This window comes from Ctenopharyngodon idella, chromosome 15, assembly GCF_019924925.1.
Source record: "Ctenopharyngodon idella isolate HZGC_01 chromosome 15, HZGC01, whole genome shotgun sequence".
Taxonomy (NCBI): domain Eukaryota; kingdom Metazoa; phylum Chordata; class Actinopteri; order Cypriniformes; family Xenocyprididae; genus Ctenopharyngodon; species Ctenopharyngodon idella.
Genome location: NC_067234.1, coordinates 22,351,320 through 22,372,669, shown reverse-complemented (window position 1 = coordinate 22,372,669; position 21,350 = coordinate 22,351,320). Strand labels below are relative to the sequence as shown.

The 21,350-nt window shown below is 36.8% G+C and overlaps 1 protein-coding gene across 6 annotated transcripts in view; it reads left to right on the top strand.

Annotated features, from left to right (window-relative positions):
• sgsm2 (small G protein signaling modulator 2) overlaps positions 1-21,050 on the top strand; it is a 59,146-nt gene extending 38,096 nt beyond the window's left edge. The window contains exons 5-24 of one of the 6 annotated variants that reach the window (XM_051863039.1): positions 26-93; positions 322-470; positions 553-687; positions 1,474-1,598; positions 2,016-2,083; positions 3,128-3,291; positions 3,513-3,645; positions 4,796-4,933; positions 9,092-9,254; positions 10,052-10,116; positions 10,221-10,366; positions 10,477-10,605; positions 10,866-11,048; positions 12,258-12,623; positions 12,792-12,916; positions 13,102-13,184; positions 14,457-14,566; positions 14,683-14,779; positions 14,885-15,052; positions 16,750-21,050. In XM_051863039.1, the coding sequence (XP_051718999.1) occupies positions 26-93; positions 322-470; positions 553-687; positions 1,474-1,598; positions 2,016-2,083; positions 3,128-3,291; positions 3,513-3,645; positions 4,796-4,933; positions 9,092-9,254; positions 10,052-10,116; positions 10,221-10,366; positions 10,477-10,605; positions 10,866-11,048; positions 12,258-12,623; positions 12,792-12,916; positions 13,102-13,184; positions 14,457-14,566; positions 14,683-14,779; positions 14,885-15,052; positions 16,750-16,838 (2,704 nt within the window). In that variant the 3' untranslated portion in view covers positions 16,839-21,050. The remainder of the gene's footprint in view (positions 1-25; positions 94-321; positions 471-552; positions 688-1,473; positions 1,599-2,015; positions 2,084-3,127; positions 3,292-3,512; positions 3,646-4,795; positions 4,934-9,091; positions 9,255-10,051; positions 10,117-10,220; positions 10,367-10,476; positions 10,606-10,865; positions 11,049-12,257; positions 12,624-12,791; positions 12,917-13,101; positions 13,185-14,456; positions 14,567-14,682; positions 14,780-14,884; positions 15,053-16,749) is intronic. The other 5 variants (XM_051863043.1, XM_051863041.1, XM_051863040.1 and 2 more) reach the window with 5 other exon arrangements.
• Positions 21,051-21,350: the final 300 nt, after the last annotated feature.

Genomic DNA, 21,350 nt, shown 5'->3' with positions numbered 1-21,350 from the left:
GTTTGCTGTTGGTGTGTGTCTGTAGTAAGTATTATGAAAGGGAGGCCCTCATGCACGACTCTGTGTTTGGCCCTATACTGGCGGCACTGCTGGGTGAGTGCATCTGATGCAGAAAACACACTCTGTCTTCTCATAATGCAGCAAATAGAGATTTATAGACCATTGTTCATTGAACTTGTTAATTGAAAACAGATACAACGAAGTAAAAAACAACCACATTCAAATGGTGTTAGCATTTCATTATTTTATTACGATTCACTCTGGCATTTTTTTTTATCACATAATTTGTTTTGTGTAAAATCAATATTTTTTCATCTATAGTTGGGCCTTGCGCTCTAGAGTACACTAAGCTCAAGACGTCAGATCATTTCTGGACGGACCCGTCGGCCAATGAGCTGGTCCAGAGGCATCGCATCCACGGGGCCCACAGGGGCCAGGAGGTGTCGCCGGGACGCAGGCCTGCGCTTGGGGTGAGAAAATCATACATATGGAGTGATTGGTAATATAACAGTAAACTGCATAAATATCTCATATTCATGATACTTTCCTCAGATCCGAAAGCGTCAGTCCTCAGGAAGCATGTCTGAGGATAAGTTTGCAGCCTCGGCGAGAGAGTATGTCGAATCCCTGCACCAAAACTCACGTGTTCACTTGCTCTACGGAAAGAACAATGTACTCGTTCAACCGGTAAGACGGTACACACAAACACAGATGCAAATACACTTACAGGAAAACTAGTTTGATTTGCATCTACATTTCTTTTGATTGTTGTAACAAAACGGATTGATTGTAGATCAGTGTGTCTCATCTAATCAATACAGTGGAGCTCAAAGACTGCTGGTTATAGGAAGTGAGCCACAGTGGTGTACTGTAGGTAGAAAAGATCATTGATCGCCACTGGTCAAAATTTGTTGTTCCCTTGTGTAATGAATGGTCAGATGGTTCTGGCTCCCTTTATCCCTGGCATTTTTTAGCTCTGCTGACTTCCTAGCTGATAGTTGTGAACTGGAAAAGGCAAACTGGATTAGCCATTACACCACATTAGATTTGTCATCAAATGAGTCAGGCATGGACTGGATGTGTGCATGAGAGTGTCTGTGAGATTTGCAACAGTGACTGATATAACTGGGCACAGAGAGTGCTGGGTCTGGCGAGGAGTTGAAGAAATCAATAGTGTAAACAACCCTTGCCAAAAGGATTGCAGTGATTCAGGTCTAATTGGATTTCTGTGTGAAACCTGATGCATTTCGCAGTTCTCATCATCACAGTAAATCGTCAGAGACGTTTTATTTATGTCACTCTGTTGCTTATATCACTCCCTTTTCTTTCATTCAGTAATCTCACAAGTTTTTTTTTTCTAATTTTCTTGTATGTTAACTTATAAACAGAGAAAAGTGTGTAAGGCTGCTGATTTTACTGGTTATTTTTTTGGGAAGCTGCTGTGTTTTATTGGAAAGACTTTGTACTTTGCAGAAGAAGGACATGGAGGTGCTGCGTGGTTATCTGTCCCTTCATCAGACGGCAGAAACACTCACGCTGAAGTGGACGCCCAATCAGCTAATCAATGGCACTCTGGGAGACTGTGACCTGGAGAAGAGGTAAAATATACTGTATACACACACACAGGGGGGAATCAGGGAAATTATGTCATCAGGTAAAATGGGCCGGAAGAGCTTGAAATGATTTGAAATGGCCAATCGCTGCAAATAATTTTGCCACTACTTTACTTGACATGTAGAAACTGATTTGATTGTGGTCTAAGATTGTTAGGCTGGGCAGAGCAATTATGTTTATGGAGGAAAAGCATAAGATGAGTGTCCTGATATGATGATTGCTGGTTTGTAATGATAAGGTTGAAGACATGTGAGGTATCAGGAATGAGATTCCTTGTTGATTTTATAGAAAAAGACTGTTTAGATTCTGATCTGTTTTAATAGAACAGGGGTGAATTTTTTACTCTCTGCCTCTTTTTCTCTCTTTCTCTCTTTCTTTTATCAACCTCTATCACACTTTAGTATTTATTGGGACTACGCTTTGACTGTGCCTTTAAGACAGATCGTCTGCATTCATTGTCACCAGCGCCGTGAGTCCCTTTCCTATACCTTTGGCATATTGTTATAAACAATATTATTATATTATATTATATTATATTATATTGTATTATATCTATTTTTCAAACCACTTGTGCTGTGCAGGGTTGCAGGTGTATTAGGTTGTATGGGTCATTGACGAATAAGGTTTTTATTAGTGTAAAAAAAACATAATGGAGATATAATTAATTTTGAAGTTTTATTCAGTGTTAACAATGAGATTGTGGTTTTTATTATCAATTAACACTGCTTTTGTCATTTTTTTACAAGATGGACAAAATTTGTCACCAAAAAAGTCATTCGGTTTAACCAAAATTTTGGTTTGACCGAATGACACTTTTGGTTATACCGAATGACGATATTTTCAAACAATGCTATCATGCTGATATCTAGCTAACTTGCTAGCTAGCTAGCAAAAGGACAATCAAACCTTTTATATTTAGTACAATTTTTAAAAATATTACAACATTTTCCATGTTTTATAACGGTTGTACCGAATGACCTGATGTTTCAGGACATGCGTATGAGCGAAAACATGAATTTTTCAAATAGTTACGAGAGTTAGATACTTTGCTTCATGACCATGTGGTCCTTTGCAGGTGTCTGAATTATGTCACATCCTGTCACATGATATTGACCGCATGACTTGATCCAAAATGGTCCCTTTATATTGGTTACTCCGAATGACATCAATGAAATTCATTTTTCCAGACATTCTTTCTCATAACAAAGCAACGACTTCTACACATAATTTTAATATCATTTTGCACTATGTTGATATATAATGTTATAAAATCATGCCAGAATAAAAAAATATAAATTTACCTTTTGACACTTTAAAATATGTAGAAAAATATAATTAAAACCTTTTGGATTCAATAAAAGAGATCTAGTTGTACTACCTTACATTGGATGTCATATATTTGTTTTTTATTATTATTAAGGCCTTTGGACAAAAAAATGACTCGTCACGTCACTGACCCATATATTATATTATTTAAAAAAAAAAAAAATTCATTCATGTGAATTTCTCTTAGCGGACTGTGGCGGTACTCTGGTGTTAGTAAGTCAGGATGGGATCCAGCGGCCTCCTCTGCACTTCCCTCCTGGGGGCCACCTGCTGGCTTTCCTGTCCTGTTTGGAGACGGGTCTACTGCCCCGAGGTCAGCTGGAGCCCCCCCTCTGGTCCCAGAGGGGAAAGGTGAGTGTTTTACTGCAGCAGTTCTTGTAGCAGAACGTTTAGATGTGTCAGCAGCATTTGAAACTTCCACACTCAGTGGATCTACTGTTGATCCCCTCACTGCTTTTTTTTCTGCATTCTAGCTTTTTGCTTGTTGACACATTGCCACGTAATTGCATGTTCTTTATTTGGAGTAAGAACATGAGTTTAGTTTAATATGGCTCTGTGTGTTTGCTTAACAGGGCAAAGTCTTCCCTAAGCTTCGTAAGAGGAACAGCACGTCCCGTTTAGTGGATCAGGATGGGGATGGAGAGGAGCAAATCGCTGCAGATTATGTGTTTCGCATCGTTTATCCGGGGCACCGTCACGACTCAAGTGAGTTTCAGCAGAAATGTGCCTCTCCTCTTCACGTCTGTATGTCCATCCATCTGTCCGTCCAACCACAGTGACCCCAAAAGCAATAAACACTTAAAAGCCATGCATAAAATGCATGAATCTTTTTGTATTATTATTAAATATCATTTTAAGTGTGACTTTAGTGTCCAAAAGTACATTTTTGGGGCCATTGTACATCTCAAACCCTTCAAGTACTCACGCTTCCTGTTCAGCCAGATTTGATTTCCCGGATGTGTGAACACTGAACAGGGCTGCATCAGACACCATCCCCGCATATCATTGTTGTCTGTGTGTTTTGTTCTCACTTTTCTCTTGAACATAACAGCCGTTGTGGAGGCTGCTGGGAGGGACGTGAGTATTCAATGCAGCCTTTAGATTTTCAACTGTGACTGTTACTGGGATGATACTGCTCCTTTTTATATCTGTGTATGTATGCACTGCAAAAAAATATTTCCATGTCAGTGTTTTTGTCTGTTTTCCAGTTAAAATATCGAAACATCCTTAAAACAAGCTCTCAAGAAGCAAAATTGATTGATATTAAGACTTGTTTGCAGAGAACATATCTTAAATTCCTTAAAATAAATCTATTTTTAATAACAAGAAACATGAAAAATGTAGAGTGGGACTTGATTTTGTCCATTGGGAATTGATTGGATGGTTGTGGTTTGCTATTGGTTGATCTCATGTGAGTGACAGGTTGCCCCGTCCTCGCGCCAGTAAACACATCATCAGAGAAGAGAAGAAATGTTGAGAAGAAGGAGGGGAAGTTATTTTGATTAAGGATTATGATGCACATGAATTTAAAAAAAAAAAAAAAAAAAGATGTGCACAGATAAATCATTTATAATAAATACTGCAACATTCCATAACAAAACAAGAATTTTAATCTGAAATGTAAGCTTAAAATTAGGCTTTAAACAAGAAGAAAAAAACTATTAAAATAAATTTAAATTCAAGTCTTAAAGTCTTATCTTATGCAATTTCTCTTGTTTTAAGGATGTTTAGATATTTTACTACAGAACAAGACAAAAGTACTGATTGAAATAACCATATTTTTTGCAGTGTGTGTGAGTGGAATGTGACTTTGCATCAGAGCCGGGTGCTAAACTGTGTTCTTTTATTGCCCAAGCAGTCACTATAAACTACCACCACACCACGGGCAGTCGTGCGCCCTCTCTGGACGACGATGAGGAGGAGGAAGATAGACTTCATGCTATGATCTCTATGATCTGCTCACGGAACCTCACAGATCCTAATGTCATGAAAGGTTTTTATCACCAGTGGCCCAGTTCATTCTCCCTTCCTCCTTTCATACTTCCTCTCCTCCCACTTTTCTTTCCATCCCAACTGTTACCTGGCCCCCACAAGCAGCAACCCAGCAGTGCGGCCGGTTGTCGGTCAGTGAGGGCAGATTGAGAGACAGTAGGCGCCTCAGGCGTCACGGTTTCCTTGTCACTCTTTAAGTTGTTGGCCTGATCTTATGCTTGTAACTATGGCAATATATTTGCGGCTATGACAAAAGCTAGATCAAGTCCCACAAGACCCCGAGTGTGTGTGGCACACATGCAATCCATTGATATAAAATATGCAAAAAATCTACATGTAGTACTTTAAATAGATGTTGGATAAATGAAAAGTAGCTAAACACCACAACATCATACTGTGCTAGTGATGGGAAAGAACTTCAGAGTGTGTAGTCAGATAGTATGGCAGTGTGGGGGCAGACTACTATATCACGAATCGAATTGTTGCATATTATAAGCATTTAAATGTAGCATATAGCTTCATTTTTTTTATGATTTAAAGGTGCTGTAAGTGACATTTCACTGCTTTCCTCCGAGCCTATTTCATTTAATTTAATTTAATTTTATTTTATAATTTAATGTAATTTAATTTAATTTATTGTTTTATTTATTTATTTTTTAAAATCTTTTTTGTTAAAATGTCTGCAGCTCTAACCTAAAATTACTAATAATTATTGGTTTTGATTTAATTTACATAATATGAATGTTGAGTTTGTTTTATTTTATTTTTTTGTGTATCACAAATTTATTTAGCTAAAATGTATATCGTTCGAACTTAAAATAACTAGGTAGACAAAGATTAAATATATATTTAATTCATGAAATTTGAATGAATTCACAGAATTATATTATATTATATTATATTATATTATATTATATTATATATATTTAACATTTGACATTGTTAGCTTCAATGTCACACATATCTTTTCATTATGTATTATTGATTTAATTCACATTATATTTTATATTATATTGCAGATTATATTATATTATATTATTATAGATATTTAACATTTGATAGATCTTGTAGCACATCTTTTCACTATCAATTATTTAATTCACAATATATTATATTATATTATATTATATTATATTATATATTATATTGGGTTTGCAAGCAAAGTTTACACGTATGTGTGTGTGAGGTCAGTACAGTGCACATCTCTCCCCTTGACTCACTCTCCTCCACTGTCGTCACTCTTTTCCCTCCACGCCTCCGTTGCCGCGGGTTACCTACGCTAACCTTTTTCACAGTCAGGAGAGCTTCCACTGCCCTGCCACGTTGTTACACTACTACTCTGCCTTTGTTCTTTTTCCTTCTCGCACACATACACAGACAAAACCTGACTGACCTAGGAGGTATGATTTTGGCATTAAATGGCGGTTGTGGAGTACAGTCTCCTCACCTGAGCGATCTCCTCCTCTCTGCACTGTTGGGCCTGACTGTGGTGGCCAGGCAGCAATGCTTCCAATGATTTGCTCTGTTTTCCTTTTGCACTCTTTGGTTGACATGAGTAAGTCCTTATGAGAAGTCTTGGTTATTTTTGGGTTCTGTATCTTTATTTGGTTTCACTGCCAAATGCTCAAGGGCTTTGCATGTCGAATGTTGTGTATTATATTTTCTTTTTTTTTTAATCTTTGCGGCGAATGTGCTCCACTGCTTACTTGTCAGAACTGTGTCTCCTTCCTCCCTCTTATGAATTCTTTCTTTTCCTCTTTGATTTGAGTTGTTGTTGTTTTGATGTTCCTCCTGTGTTGAGCCGGTTTTCTGCAATGCTGTTCACTGTAATTCTTCACTAACTGTAGTCACCTTTCATTATATCAGTTAGGTCCTGTGGGGTTCTGGTGTAGTAGACACACGAATCGTTCTGTGAACGCGTCGCCCATTCGATCATAGCCTTATCAAAGTCCTATAGCTCACGTGAAACCTTTAGGGACAGATATTGAATACATGCTCTCCGTCCACTTTTGTTATTTTGGTTACAACCAGGGAAGTTACTGTGTATAGCAGGTCACCAGCTCCAACCTGAAGAATTAAGGTGAAGAGCATTTACGTTTACTATCGACTCTTTTGGTTCAGTTCAATCACATTTTATACAACTACGCACAGTATACATTTCTCTTCTTTATTTGTCTTTATTTTTGTCATGGTTCAATCTGATGCATCCAGCATGGTAGGAATGGTTACTGTCTGTCCTTCTATATTCCTCTCCAAGCTCTACCAGTGCCTGGCTTGATTTGTGACACTGTGATTGATTGATCGATTGATTGGCAGGTCTCCTGGCATGGCATCCCCGCATCGTTTTACACCTTTTCCTTCTGTTCATTCATAGATGCATGTGTTTGATATCCTTATACTTCAGGGTTGCTTTGATTTCATTTGTGTATTTAAGGACATCTGGTTAATGCCATTTCTGACAGGAAGAAATATCTGTAAAGAAAAGTACATCTAAATTGGGGCTGTCAATTGAACATGTAAAGCAAAATCTGCCTTTGCCAAACCACACTTGCAGAGTGCAGGCAACGTGTTCCTGAATTGAAAACAGCAACAGAATCAAACAGAATAAAGGGATATCGAGACTAGGGCTGCACGATATATCACGATTTATCGCAATTTTTTTCGCAAAGGCTGTGATTATTTTATGCTCAGCTTGTCAGAGCTGTACGCCCATGTGATCAGTAGTAAATGCTTCTCCATCTGAAAGCCAGAGGGCGCTCTTGCACAGAGACTCCAAATATGCCCTGCCGCAGAAGTAGATAACACACGTCATTCCAGGAAATCCCTATGGGCATCATACTATCGCTGTAGCTGAATAAACAGAAGATTAAAGCGCTTTGATTGATTAAACATGACTAATAAACACACGACTGCCTTATTCTGTGTAAGAAGCCACATCATCTCACAGAAGGATGCTCAACTGTCTTTATGAAGTGAGTTTGGAGTAAAAACATGTTATTAAATAGTGTCTTTTGTTGGACAAGATGTTAATAAATGCTTCTCATGTCTGGAAAGAGGTTTGACGCGTGTTGCTTTTTCAAATGTACATTATAAGTGACTCAAACTCGCAGTGCTTTCAGGTGGATTAGCATTTGGAGCCATACTTCATTGACAAGCCGCGCTTACAAAAAATAATCGCAGTCTTTGCGATTTCATAATCGCACTAAGAATCGAGTTTAAACACGATTTCAATGTTTCATATTGTGTGATAAATCATGCAGCCCTAATCAAGACTTACTCTGAATTACTTTAAACTAGAGATGCTGTCTTAAAAACGTAGTGCTCATGGCGTGAGATGCTGAAAAACAGCGAGACATGACTCTACTGATGTGAGTTTGTACATAGGTCAAAGTTTAAGAAAACCCACTGCAGACATAATACAAGAACAAGTCTTATGTAAACAGCCCCAACAGATAAACGGATAAACTTACGCTCAATGAAATGAAAATAAGCAATATATCGACATCTACAGACACTTTTTATAATGTTTATTAAAAACTGATTTACTCGTCAGCCACAAAAATTTAATATCTTTAATGAATTATTTTCAATTAGGGGATGTTTTCTCAATCAAAATAAATATGTGAATAATTGCATTGCAATTGCAATTTTGTTTAATTAATCAATATATCATTTAATGAATTCATGTAATGAATGAAAATTTGATTGACAGCCCTAATCTAAATACTATTCAAAATGAACAAATTGCTAAATATATAAAACATCCAAACCGGATATAATTTAAATGCAGTTTAAGATGCATTTTACTCTTCCTTAATTATCTCATGGTTGAGCTGAGGCCTGTAATTCAGTGAATCTGAGGCTTTTGAGCTGAATATGATGTTTTATGGCCATTCTATTCCAGCTGTAAAAGTGTCTGGGATGTGAAGTGAGTTCCTGTATGGCATCTTTCCACTGTACAATAGCTTCCTATTGTAGAGTAGCTCTGAGAGGAAAGAAAATATCCATTTTTTTTAAATGATTCTAGTAATATTAATACTAATATGTTCTCCAAATGCAGGTTACTAGAGCAGGTTTCATGTTTGCTTATTCATCGCTTCTTTCCTGTCTCTTTCTCTTGCTCTGCCTCTTTTCTGTCTATTCCACTCCCACGCCCTAGTAGACCACGGAGACATGATGGAGATGCAGGGTTTTGGCGGTAGCCCGTTGTCATGGCAGCAGGGCGAGTGCACCAGTCATATGTCATCTTGTCTGTCCTGCTCCACTGGGGGCAGCAACGCTTCCGTCGAGCTTCCAGCGGGCTGCACCTGCATGCATGACCGGTGAGAGACTTTATACTTCTGGCCCTGGGTACTTATTAATAAATGTTTTCTATTTGAATACATTTTAAAATGCTATTTATTCCTGTGATGGCAAAGCTGAATTTTCAGTATCATTACTCCAGTCTTTGGAGTCACATGATCCTTCAGAAATTATTCTAATATGCTGATTTGATGCTCAAGAAAGATGTATTATTATTGAAATTAAATTGAAATATTATGTTGAAAACAGTTGTGCAGCTTTTGTGTAAACCATGAAACATGTTTGGAATAAAATGGCAGACAGCTTTGTCTTGCTTAGCATTTTATATAATATTGCAGTTTACTGGAAATGACACACAAAAAGACACTTTTCTTGATTTTTCTTTGTTTCTTCACACATGTCTCATGTTTCAAGATCTTTACTGACACTTAGTGAAAATTTTATTAGTCGTTATATTGTTGATTGTAATGAGAACAGTAAATTTGTGTAAAGATTGATATAAATCATTTTCACACAATAAATATTGAGATTGTTTGTTTATTTCACTCTTTGTTTTGGTTGTCAATAGATTTCCATATTTTAAGATAATACAAAACTAATACATAAACAGTATTTGAAAAATGCTGAACGCATAATAAAAAATTCCCAAGACTTTTATATAACCAAAAGAAAAAAAGTTACAATCCCTGGGACATAAAAGTGCTAATGAGTGCATAATATATGCAGTTTGGCTGCAGTTTGCATATATTTTTGCAAAAGCATCTGACTAGTCTTCCTGTTTTGAAAGATGTAATGGATATTTCCCTTCTGTGTCCAGTATTCCACTGAAGATGCTGTGCCAAAATATGAAGAGACAGATTGTGTCTCGAGCGTTTTATGGCTGTAAGTCCAAACGAATCTGTGTAATTATTCATATGAATTAGTATAATAAACCCTCAGCTGTGCATACAGTGCTTTAATGCTCGTTTACCGCTTTCCATTTATAGGGCTGGCCTACTGTCGGCACCTGTCCACTGTGAGGACGCACCTTTCAGCACTGGTCAACCACAACATTGTCCCTCCAGACAAGCCCTGTGAAGCCTCTGGAGGGCTCAGCAAAGATGTGTGGAGTAAATATCAGAAAGACTGTAAGGTTAGCCTAGTACTCTTCAGCTCTGGTCACTAGAGGGTACTAGCGGTCAGTGTCATGTAGGTTTCCGTAGTCCCGCTGTCTCCATCTGTCCCTTTATTCTCTCTTGCCAGAATTATAAGGAGCTGGAGCTGCTGAGGTTGGTTTACTATGGAGGAGTGGAGCATGAGATCAGAAAGGAGGTGTGGCCGTTTCTGCTAGGACACTACAAGTTCGGGATGGACAAGAAAGACATGGCTCAGGTAAAGAAGTTCATGGCTTTTGACTACGAAAAAGAAGTACACTGTGACATACTTTTAAAAAGGGTAGGGTACGTATTACAGAAATAATGTACTTTAAAACAATATACATTCAGTGTGTACTGAATGTAACGTTTTCAGTCACTTAATTGCAATTTAATATAAATGTATTATAGTTTACATCATATTAAATTCAGTTCAGTTGATTTGTAGAGTGGCTCACTTAAGTAGGACTGTCTGATATGCTCTTGTGTGTTTTATAGATTGACGAGAAGATCACAGCAAGGTATCAGCAGGTGATGCGGGAGTGGAAGGCATGTGAGGTCATTGTGAAGCAGCGGGAGAAAGAGATGCAGTCGGCCATCTTTGCTAAGTTGTCATCAGGGAGCAGTATAGACAGCCACGTCCTCAGACTCATCCATAGGGACTCCACTATTAGCAATGAGGTCAGTCACAGGCTCTGTTTAAACAAGTTAAGGCTATTTACTCACAGACTCTGTTCTAAAACCTAGCAAGCCTCCCTGCCTACATAGGCAGCATCCTAATGCTCATATAACTTCATAAGTGAATGGTTTGGGACAGTATTACAATGCGGCACTTGTATTTAATAAACAAAATGGGGTACTGCCTCAACTTTCAGTTGATTTCAATCTAATTTGCCATTAGCATGTTGATAAGCTAAATGTTCATTAAGCAAAAACATAGGTGGCACACACAAATATGAGGTGAAATAGTTTATTTTTGATTACACATTTCGATACTTTTGAGTATTGAATGAGATGCGTATTTATCATTTGGTGTTAGCATGTTGCTAAGCTAACTGTTCAGTATTTTAATAAGCATAAACTTGTGGCATGCACAAATATTGGGTAAAATAGTTTGTTTTTGATTACACATTTCAATACATTTGAGTATTTAATGAACTGTATATTTATAATTTGGTGTTAGCATGTTGCTAAGCTAACTGTTCAGTACTTTAATAAGCGTAAACATGTGGAACGCACAAATATTGTGTAAAAAAAAAAGTTTGTTTTTGTTTCAATATGTTTGAATATTGAATGAAATGTATTAGTGTTGTCAAAATTACCGACTTCGATACCAAGACGATACTGAACTTCTAAAAATGTGACGCTTTGAGCGCTGTTGAGCGTATTTGTAAACACCTCTGATTGGCCGTTGTGTTCACACACTCAACATATATGTCTATGATTGGCTACAATGATCAACGCATGGAAGCGTTTGAAAGCACATGGAAGTGTTTGAAAGCGTTTTGAAATCTTTTAGTGGACCGGTCCGCTGATAGATGCCTGCTTTCAAATGATCCCATGTGTATCTGTGTAAGCGCTCGGTGAAGAGCGTCATTGATGTCTATTTACAACATGTTTTTGAAGCGTTGATCATTGTAGCCAATCACAGACATGTATGTTGAGCGTGTGGACACAATGGCCAATCAGAGGTGTTTACGAATCTGCTCAAGAGCGCTCAAAGTGTCACATTTTTAAAACTTCAGTATCGACTTGGTATCGAAGTCGGTACTTTTGACAACGCTAAAATGTATGCTTATTTATCATCTGAGATTCTAGGAAGCCTGAGGTAAATCTATCATTATCTAGTATTGTCATATCCCATGCATCCCATCTCTTCTCTCTCTTTAGGTATTCATGTCTGTAGATGAGCCTGACGCAGGGGGTCACGACACCTCATGTGAGGGTGGAAGTACTCCCACCTTAACCACTGTGGTCACCCCGGCCATGTTAGCCCCAGACGAGAGGCCGCTGGTGGAGTTTGACTCTCCAGACTCAGGCCTGCCCTCCTCCAGAAACTACTCCGTAGCCTCTGGACATTCCCAAATCATGTCCAGCATCGAAGACGGACAGAGCATGGAGGAGGACACTACACCCACTGGAGTATTGGAGGAGCAGGGTGGACGGGACTCTTTGAGTGAGGACAAACTCTGCAGTCAGCTGGACAAGCTCGCAACCACCACCGAGGGCATTACACCATCTTTCTCCTCCTATACGGTACATGCACTGTTTGAGCTAATACACCATAGTTCATTACAGTACTACATTCATCATTATAAAAATGTCAATGATATATTGACTGCTGATTTAGGTATTTCATAAATCTTGTCAGTTGGTCAGATCCTAAGACAGTTGTTTTGTATTAAATGCTGTGCTTGTGAGCAGATTGAGCTGTTGGACACGGTGGCGCTGAACTTGCACAGAATAGACAAAGATGTCCAGCGCTGCGATCGCAACTACTATTACTTCACTACTAGCAACCTGGAGAAACTACGCAATATCATGTGCAGGTCAGTAGAGGACAGTGTTGATCTGCTTTGTGTCTCTCTCAGAATAGCAGCTCATTGAATTTCAAATCAGTCTGTTAGATTAATTGAAACATAAATCATAGACTGTAACTAATTTTCTAAATCGGCTGAACTGAGGCTCAGTCTACCTCTGTCTCTCATGTCTTTGTCCCTGTTTTATGATCTAGTTATGTGTGGGAACATCTGGAGATTGGCTATGTGCAAGGCATGTGTGACCTTCTAGCCCCACTGATGGTCATTCTGGATGATGGTGAGTGAGACACACACATGATAGACAGACAGACGTCACCGACTTTTATATTTATTATACAAGCAATTTTATGAAATCCATTTAAGACTGCTGAGACTGTCACAAATATTAAGAAGCAGCTGAAGCACTTAACCATTCCACAACCTTAAACCAATGCACTTACATATAAAAAAAGTTCACATATATATATATATATATTATTTGACAGAACATTAAATAACATTTAGTAATATTTTTGAATGACATTATAAACTTTTTTCAAAATCAAGATTTTAAAAGTAAAATTATATAAAATATAATACCATTGTTTTATGTATTATAACATTTTATAATATTTTATATTATATAATAATAATAATAATAATAATAATAATATTAATAATAATCTTTTTTTTCCACTATTAAAATTTTAGGTAAATTTATATATTAAAGGAATTTATTATTATTTGTAGTAGTAGTATTATATTCTCTTCTCTTTAACCCCTAATTTTATGTAATATGTAACATTAATATAATATATATGTATGTATACATATATTTATAAATTATTAATACTATTTTGTAATATTTTAAATTTTTAAACATTTTTCAAGATTAAGATTTTAAATTGAAATTATATAAAATATAATAATTTATATATAAACTTATCTCTTTAACCCACTCTAAAATGTCTGCACTAATTGTAAAATGTAAAATATGTGTATTATTAACCATATATATTAATTGATTAACCATATAGAGTCAAACCAAAAATTATTCAGACGTTTTTGATATTTTTGATATATTTTTACTAGTGGGTGCAGGACACTATAGTTCATTTATGTAAGTGAGGATAGCAAAATAAAGTAAACTATGACATATTATACCCAAAAATTATTCATACAATGGACTACCAGTAAAACTGATAAAAATTTGGAACCAAAAATTATTCAGACACTTTGACCTGACCATGTTTTGCTTAAGTGTTATCTGACATAATTAAGATTAATATTTTCTGACACAGTTTAACTCTAAGATCTTGTCATATTTTATTATAATTTTTTTAAACTATAGTGAATAAACTGTATTAATGAATGAAATGTTTAAGGTGTCTGAATACATTTTGGTTTGACTGTATATTCATTGATTAACAATATATATATTCATTGATTATTAAATATAATATAATTTTCGATCTTTCCTATATATTTTTCAACAATATTTTAAGTTAAATTATATATAAAATATAACATTATTATAATCACATTCTCTTCTTTTTAACCCCCTCTAAAGAGTGCTTGGCCTACAGCTGTTTCACTCAGCTGATGAAAAGGATGAGTCAGAATTTCCCTACCGGAGGAGCCATGGACACTCATTTCGCCAATATGAGGTCACTGATACAGGTAACATGACACATGACCTTTCTCCCTCTTCCTGCCTGAGTCAGCGCTGTGATTTGTCTGTTCCTCTGATGCAATCTGTGACATTAAGAGCTCTTAACTTGATGTTTTTTCTTCAGATCCTTGACTCGGAGTTGTTTGAGCTCATGCATCAGAATGGAGATTACACTCATTTCTACTTCTGCTACCGCTGGTTCCTCCTGGACTTCAAAAGAGGTAACAACACAGACACTCAAATGGAGGATACAGGATGTTATCAAACACGGTGAAGATATTGTACCCCCATTATTTAATTTACTGTTTATTTTGTGTCTGTGTCAGAGCTACTCTATGAGGATGTGTTTGCAGTATGGGAGGTAATCTGGGTCGCCCCTCGCATCTCCTCCAAGCACTTTGTCCTGTTCATTGCATTGGCCTTGGTGGAGGTGTACAGAGACATTATCCTAGACAACAACATGGACTTCACTGATATCATCAAGTTCTTTAATGGTGAGTGAACTGAACAGAGGACAGCTTTAAAGCTGAAGCATGTCATTTGTGCGTCTTTCATTGATTAACCAAAATGGATAGCATCACCCCAAACTCACACCATTAGTAGTGTGTTCTGACAAAATAAATGTTTTTGTAAGCAACATACACTACCATCTTTTTAGATCTGCTTTTGTAAGACATGAGAAGCCTCGTACAGGGGTCACAACCGTTTCCCTTCCCTAATGTTTTTTTTCCACTCTTAGCAATGAGAGCGGTGTTGTCTGCCTCGAATAAAAGATGCATAAGAGACTTCTTTTTCAGAAATCCAACATAAATCCAATCTTTATGACTGATTATTCACACTCGCAAGTGATGAACTCGTATCATGTCCCGAATCATGAAAAATAACTACTTGAATAAATCTGATCTGACTGAAATTCAGACTGAAACGCATTTAAAAAAATTAGATTTTTCAAAAGTTTAGGGTTTTTAATTTTTTTTTTGAAGAAAAAAAAAAAAGTCTCTTATGCTCACCAAGATTGCATTTATTTCTTCATAAATGCAATAAAAACAGTAATATTGTGAGATAGTATTACAATTTAAAGTTTTCTATTTTAATATATTTTAAAATGTAATTAATTCTTATGATGGCAAAGCTGAATTTTCAGTGTCACATGACCATTATCATCATCATTATAAATCTTTTTACTGTCACGATCCTTGCTGAATAAAAGTATTACTTTCTTAAAAAAAAAATCTTAATGACCCCAAACTATTGAAAAGTGCTGCTAATATTTTATAATTTTTAGTAGATCTGGGGTTTTCAAACTTTTTAATGCCAAGGACCCCCAAATATGATGATATCCCCTTCCTAAAACAAAAAGGCAGCTATAAACAAAAAGTATGTAAAGTGTGATATATTATAAATATTGTTTACTAAAATAAATCATTTAATTTAATATTATACTGAAGATAATATAAGATCATGCTTTCAAGTAATTTTTTTCACACCCACTATTTATATAATATTTATTGAATACATAAACCTGAAAAGAAACTAATGTATTTTATAGCACTTCACAATAAATGATTTACAACTTTAGAAAGAAAAGAAAGAAATGGCAACATTATCAAATTCTGTAAATGTGCTAAAATTGCATTGAACAATTTTTTAAAAATTTATTTACATTTTTTTTTTTTTTTTAAAAACCTTAAATAAATAAATATATATATATATATATATATATTTTATTTTATTTTCTGAATATTCGCTGACCCCCTAGCACTTCAATTTTAAGTTCTTCTTAAAGGGATAATTCTGTCATCATTTACTCACCCTCAAGTTGTTCCAAACCTGTATGAACTTCTTTCTTCTGCTGAACACAAAAGAAGATATTTGGAAGAATGTCAGTAACCAAACAGATCTCGCCCCCCATTAATTACCAAAGTGTTTTTTTCCTACTATAGTAGTAAATGGGGGGTGAGATCTGTTTGGTTACTGACATTCTTCCAAATATCTTCTTTTGTGTTCAGCAGAACAAAGACAGAATTTTTATCCCTTTAATATCAAAAAAGAATCAAGACATCAAAAAGAGACAACTTTCAGCATTAAAATATGAAGGCACAACAGAGTTTTAAACCGGAAATGCAGCATGTGGCAGTGTGAAAATGTCAATCTACTGAATCACTGTGTTCTTTGTGTTCCTCTCTAACAGAGATGGCCGAGCGCCACGACGTGCAGCACATCCTCCAAATAGCGCGGGAGCTGGTACACAAGGTGCAGACCCTTATCGAGAACAAGTGAGAACAAGAGTAGGCTGCTGCCCACCAAGCCCTGCCTCGCCGAATCTCCTCCTCTCCTTCCCAACAGCCCAAGGCTTGAGACCGCCCGGGATCTGCCTCGACGTCTTGACTCTTTATATCGTTTGCCTGCCACAGAATGCCGTTGTGTCAGACCCTGGCGTTGTCTGCATGCTCGTGGTGTTTGAGCACACTGTGACTGAGGTTTTTTTCCATTTCTTGCTGTACACGCCTCCAGCACATGCCGCACCAATCAGGTCCTTTTAGATCTGCTTTTGTAAGACATGAGAAGCCTCGTACAGGGGTCACAACCGTTTCCCTTCCCTAAAGGCCAGCAAATGTTATTATTCCACTCTTAGCAATGACAACGGTGTTGTCTGCCTCGAATAAAACATGCCGTCGGACAGTTTAGCTGAGCACAGTTTTGAATCCTCAAACGAGGCTGCGTTAGCTCCCTTAAATAATGACTAAGCCACGAAGAAGTCGTCCAAACAGTGTGTGACCAAAAGGACTGTGCCAATAACCTTGTACTAGTATTTATCGTTTAGCGTCTTTATTGCCCCTTTTCTTCTGTACAATTCGTTGATGGTGTTGACGACGATCTCGGAATAAAAGTAGTTGACGTTGCCTTTGTAACATGTTTCACGACCTCCGTCCATACTTTTGCACTTTGAATCTGTCCCTCTGTGACACCCATGATGCTCCTCTATGACAGGAAGTGAAGGGGTTGAGGTGTTATCAGGGCTCACTACACTTCCCTCAGTTTCCTAAAGTCTGGAAAGGGTCCAGACTCTTCCACGGGTCAGCAAACTGCTTCCACATGATGGAAAGAGTGTGACTAGACTAATTAGTCTTTAGCGTGTCCCATTTTAGAAGCTGGTTGACTTTATCTACTACCTACAGGCTTTGTTCACTCTGCACCTATTGTACACTACTGTTTAAAAGCTTGGGGTCAGTAAGATGTGTGTTTATTTTTTTAAGAAATTAGTACTTTTATTCAGCAAGGACACATTTAAAGGGGACCTATAATGCCCCTTTTACAAGATGTAATATAAGTCTGTGGTGTCCCCAAAATGTGTCTGTGAAGTTTCAGCTCAAAATACCCCACAGATCATTTATTATAGCTTGTCAAATTTGCCCTATTTGGGTGTGAGCAAAAACACTCCGTTTTTGTGTGTGTCCCTTTAAATGTAAATTAGCTGCTGCTCCAGAAGAGGGCGGAGCTTTAACAGCTCACGCTTCGATTCCTCAACAACAACAAAGCTGGATAATCTCACGCAGCCAAAACGACGATTGTCAGTAACGGTGTTCAGCCTTACATTGTTCAAACCGGAGATGGACACTGATGGAGAGACTCAGGAACAAGTTACAACTTTTAGAATGATTAATTGGTCAAAAGTGATTTTTAAAATGTTACAAAATTTCTATTTCAAATAAATGTTCTGTTCATCAAAAATCATGGTTTTCCACAAAAATATGAAGCAGCAGAACTGTTTTCAACATTGATGATAATAATAAGAAATGTTTCTTGAGCAGCAAATCAGCATATAAGAATGATTTCTGAAGGATCATGTGACACTGAAGGCTGGAGTAATGATGCTGAAAATTCAGCTTTGCCATCACAGGAATAAATTACAATTTAAATGAAAGCTGCAAGCAGCGATGAAAGGGCCCTCGCACCCGGGGCCACCGCCATCCGGTGGCCTTAGGAAAACAGTGAATAGTTGGTGACATGCATTTAAGCGAGTAAATACAGGAGAAATATGGCAAAGTCATTTCGACGTGCCACACTTCCTGCTGCCAACAGGTGGTGCTTTGACTATTACTTACATGTAGATGTCTTCATGCCAGGACTATTATCAAACATTTGAAGTCTGGAGCAAATCGGACATTGCCTGAGTTACAACAACTTCCTGTTTCATGGCGTTAATCGCATACTTTAGCCAAGTGTTGCATGATTTAACGTGTTTCTAGCATGTTTGGTACTTTAGGCATATTTAAATGTGTTTCTAGGAGTGAATTACAGTGCAGAGCATGTCATTTCCTATTGCCAGCAGGTGGCGCTATGACTAACTGAATATTGGCATGTAGAGGTCCTCAGATCAGGACTCTAATAAAACATGTGAAGTTTGGGGCAGATCAAACATTGTATGCCTGAGTTACAACAACTTCCTGTTTCATGGCAAAACATCGAACTGCGTCAGGCCGCCACGGACACGCCCTTCAGCGAAAACTCTAGATCTTCGCAATGTAATGTCGCAAAGACCTTTAGATTAGACTTACCAAATATGATGTTTATCTGATCAAATCTCTAGGAGGAGTTCGTTAAAGTACAACATCTGGAAATGGCAAAAACTACAAAAATTTTGCAGAGAAAATTCAAAATATCTGACTTCCTGTTGGGTTTACAGATTTTGCACCCAGGACTTTTCTGTAGGTATTGGGCTGTTATATCTGTCTGCCGAATTTCATACTTGTACATGAAATGTAGCATGAAGGGCGCTTAATTGAAATTTTGTAGGTGGCGCTATCAAGTCATTTTGCCACACCTAATTCTGAAACCCACGAGACGTAAATTTTCATTTTCAATTTTCAGTTTCATGAGTTTTCGAGCATGTTTAGGCCCTCAAAATGCAATTAATTTCGGAGAAGAAGAATAATTGACTGAGCAATTACAATAGGGTCCTCACACCATCGGTGCTCGGACCCTAAATATATTCAAATAAAAAAGTTATTTTAAATTGCAAAAAAAAAAAATCACAATATTACTGTATTTTGATCAAATAAATTCAGTCTTTGTGAGCATAACAGACTTATTTTTCAAAAACATTTAAAAAAAAAAAATCTTACCGACTCCAAACTATTGAACAGAAATGTGCATAAATCCTGTTATTTTCACATCCAATCTCTGTGACTGATTATTCACACTTGCTAATGATGAACTCATATCATGTCCCGAATCATGAAAAATAACTACTTGAATAAATCTGATCTGACTGTTCAGACTGAAACGCTTTTCAAAAAAATTTAATTTGTAATGACAAACGTCACTAAATTTGACCTGCTTTTGGCACGTTATGGCTGTATATCATCAGATGTGTGTCATTGCTCTTGTTAAAGACACATTGCATACTGGTTGCACATTTTTAAGCGTAATTCACTTCCATACTGTCTTCCCCATTTTCCAAGTATTTGAAGCCTAAGGCTGTTCAGAATGGATTGCAAGCTGACTGAATACTTCATGTGGTATACTGCCTACTATTTATTCATGAATAGTACACAGTGCAGTGTGTGACATCCAAATGTCATTTTGGAAATAAAGTTATTTATAGTTAACATGTCCACTTTTGGCATGCTGATCAAATGAATCAGTTAAATTGGAAATGGGCAGTTTAATATACTGCGCATTTGGTCATCAGGGTATTTAATGCATATGGACAATTCACACATTGTGCACATAGTATGCATACTTTATACTGCTGAAGAAGTAGTATGGTGTGCTATTCTGAACAGCCTAAATCAGTCCCAAAAAACAAATCAAAAACCAACTATACTTTTATAACAGCTGATAGAGATTATGGGAGAAGTGGTCTTATGATGTGACTATTGGTCACTGCCTCAAATCTTGCCAATTCCTTTTCTTCTTGGTTCCTGTTGAACGCGTGCGAGTGCGAGGGATGTTTTAGCCCTTATGAAAGGTTTACTTCCGACAGGAGCTCATGTACCAAAGCCTCTAAAACATCATCATCCTTGTCATACACATGTGCAATGTTAAAAACCATAACTCGAAGACTGTTGATTAGGTGCATAAAAGACAAATCATTTCTTTTTATTTCTACTGTGAAGCATTTATTATCCTCCTTTCCATGTGTATTATTGCACTGTAAATAAAGAGAAAAGCCCTGGATTTCTATGAGGACACTACTGTCAGCTGTATTTCAGACTCTATTTTTTACTTTGGTTTTAGAAACTGTGCTAACCTGGAGAGCTGTACAATTTGAATGTGGGAAACCTTTGTTACTTGTTGACTGTTATGTCCCTTATCAACATTGTGCACTGGTTTCTAATCGTTTAAAATATATATGTACATTTTTGTTTGGACGCCAACATCAGAATGAAGTATGTATTGTAACAGATGTATCAATAATCTTGAATGTACATGTATTATGGCAAAAAGTTGTTCCTTACTATTAAAACATTTTCATATGCAGAAAAACTGTCTATATATATTATAACTATCTATCTATATATATGTTTTCTCAACATTGCATGTCTAATCAACTTCTGGTGAACACACTAATTATTATTTGAATTATCACTTAATGAGTCATTTATGTATTGCTGTCTTTGGAAGGCTTTTGCCTTTCATTAAAATGTACAAATTCAGGTTATTTCATATTTTTACATGCAACGCAGGGATTCCCTAACTTTTGTGTTAGCTGAACCTCTTTGACCTAATATATTTACTTGAAGTACACCCTGAGATTTTAAGTTATTAAGTTAGGTCAATAATAAA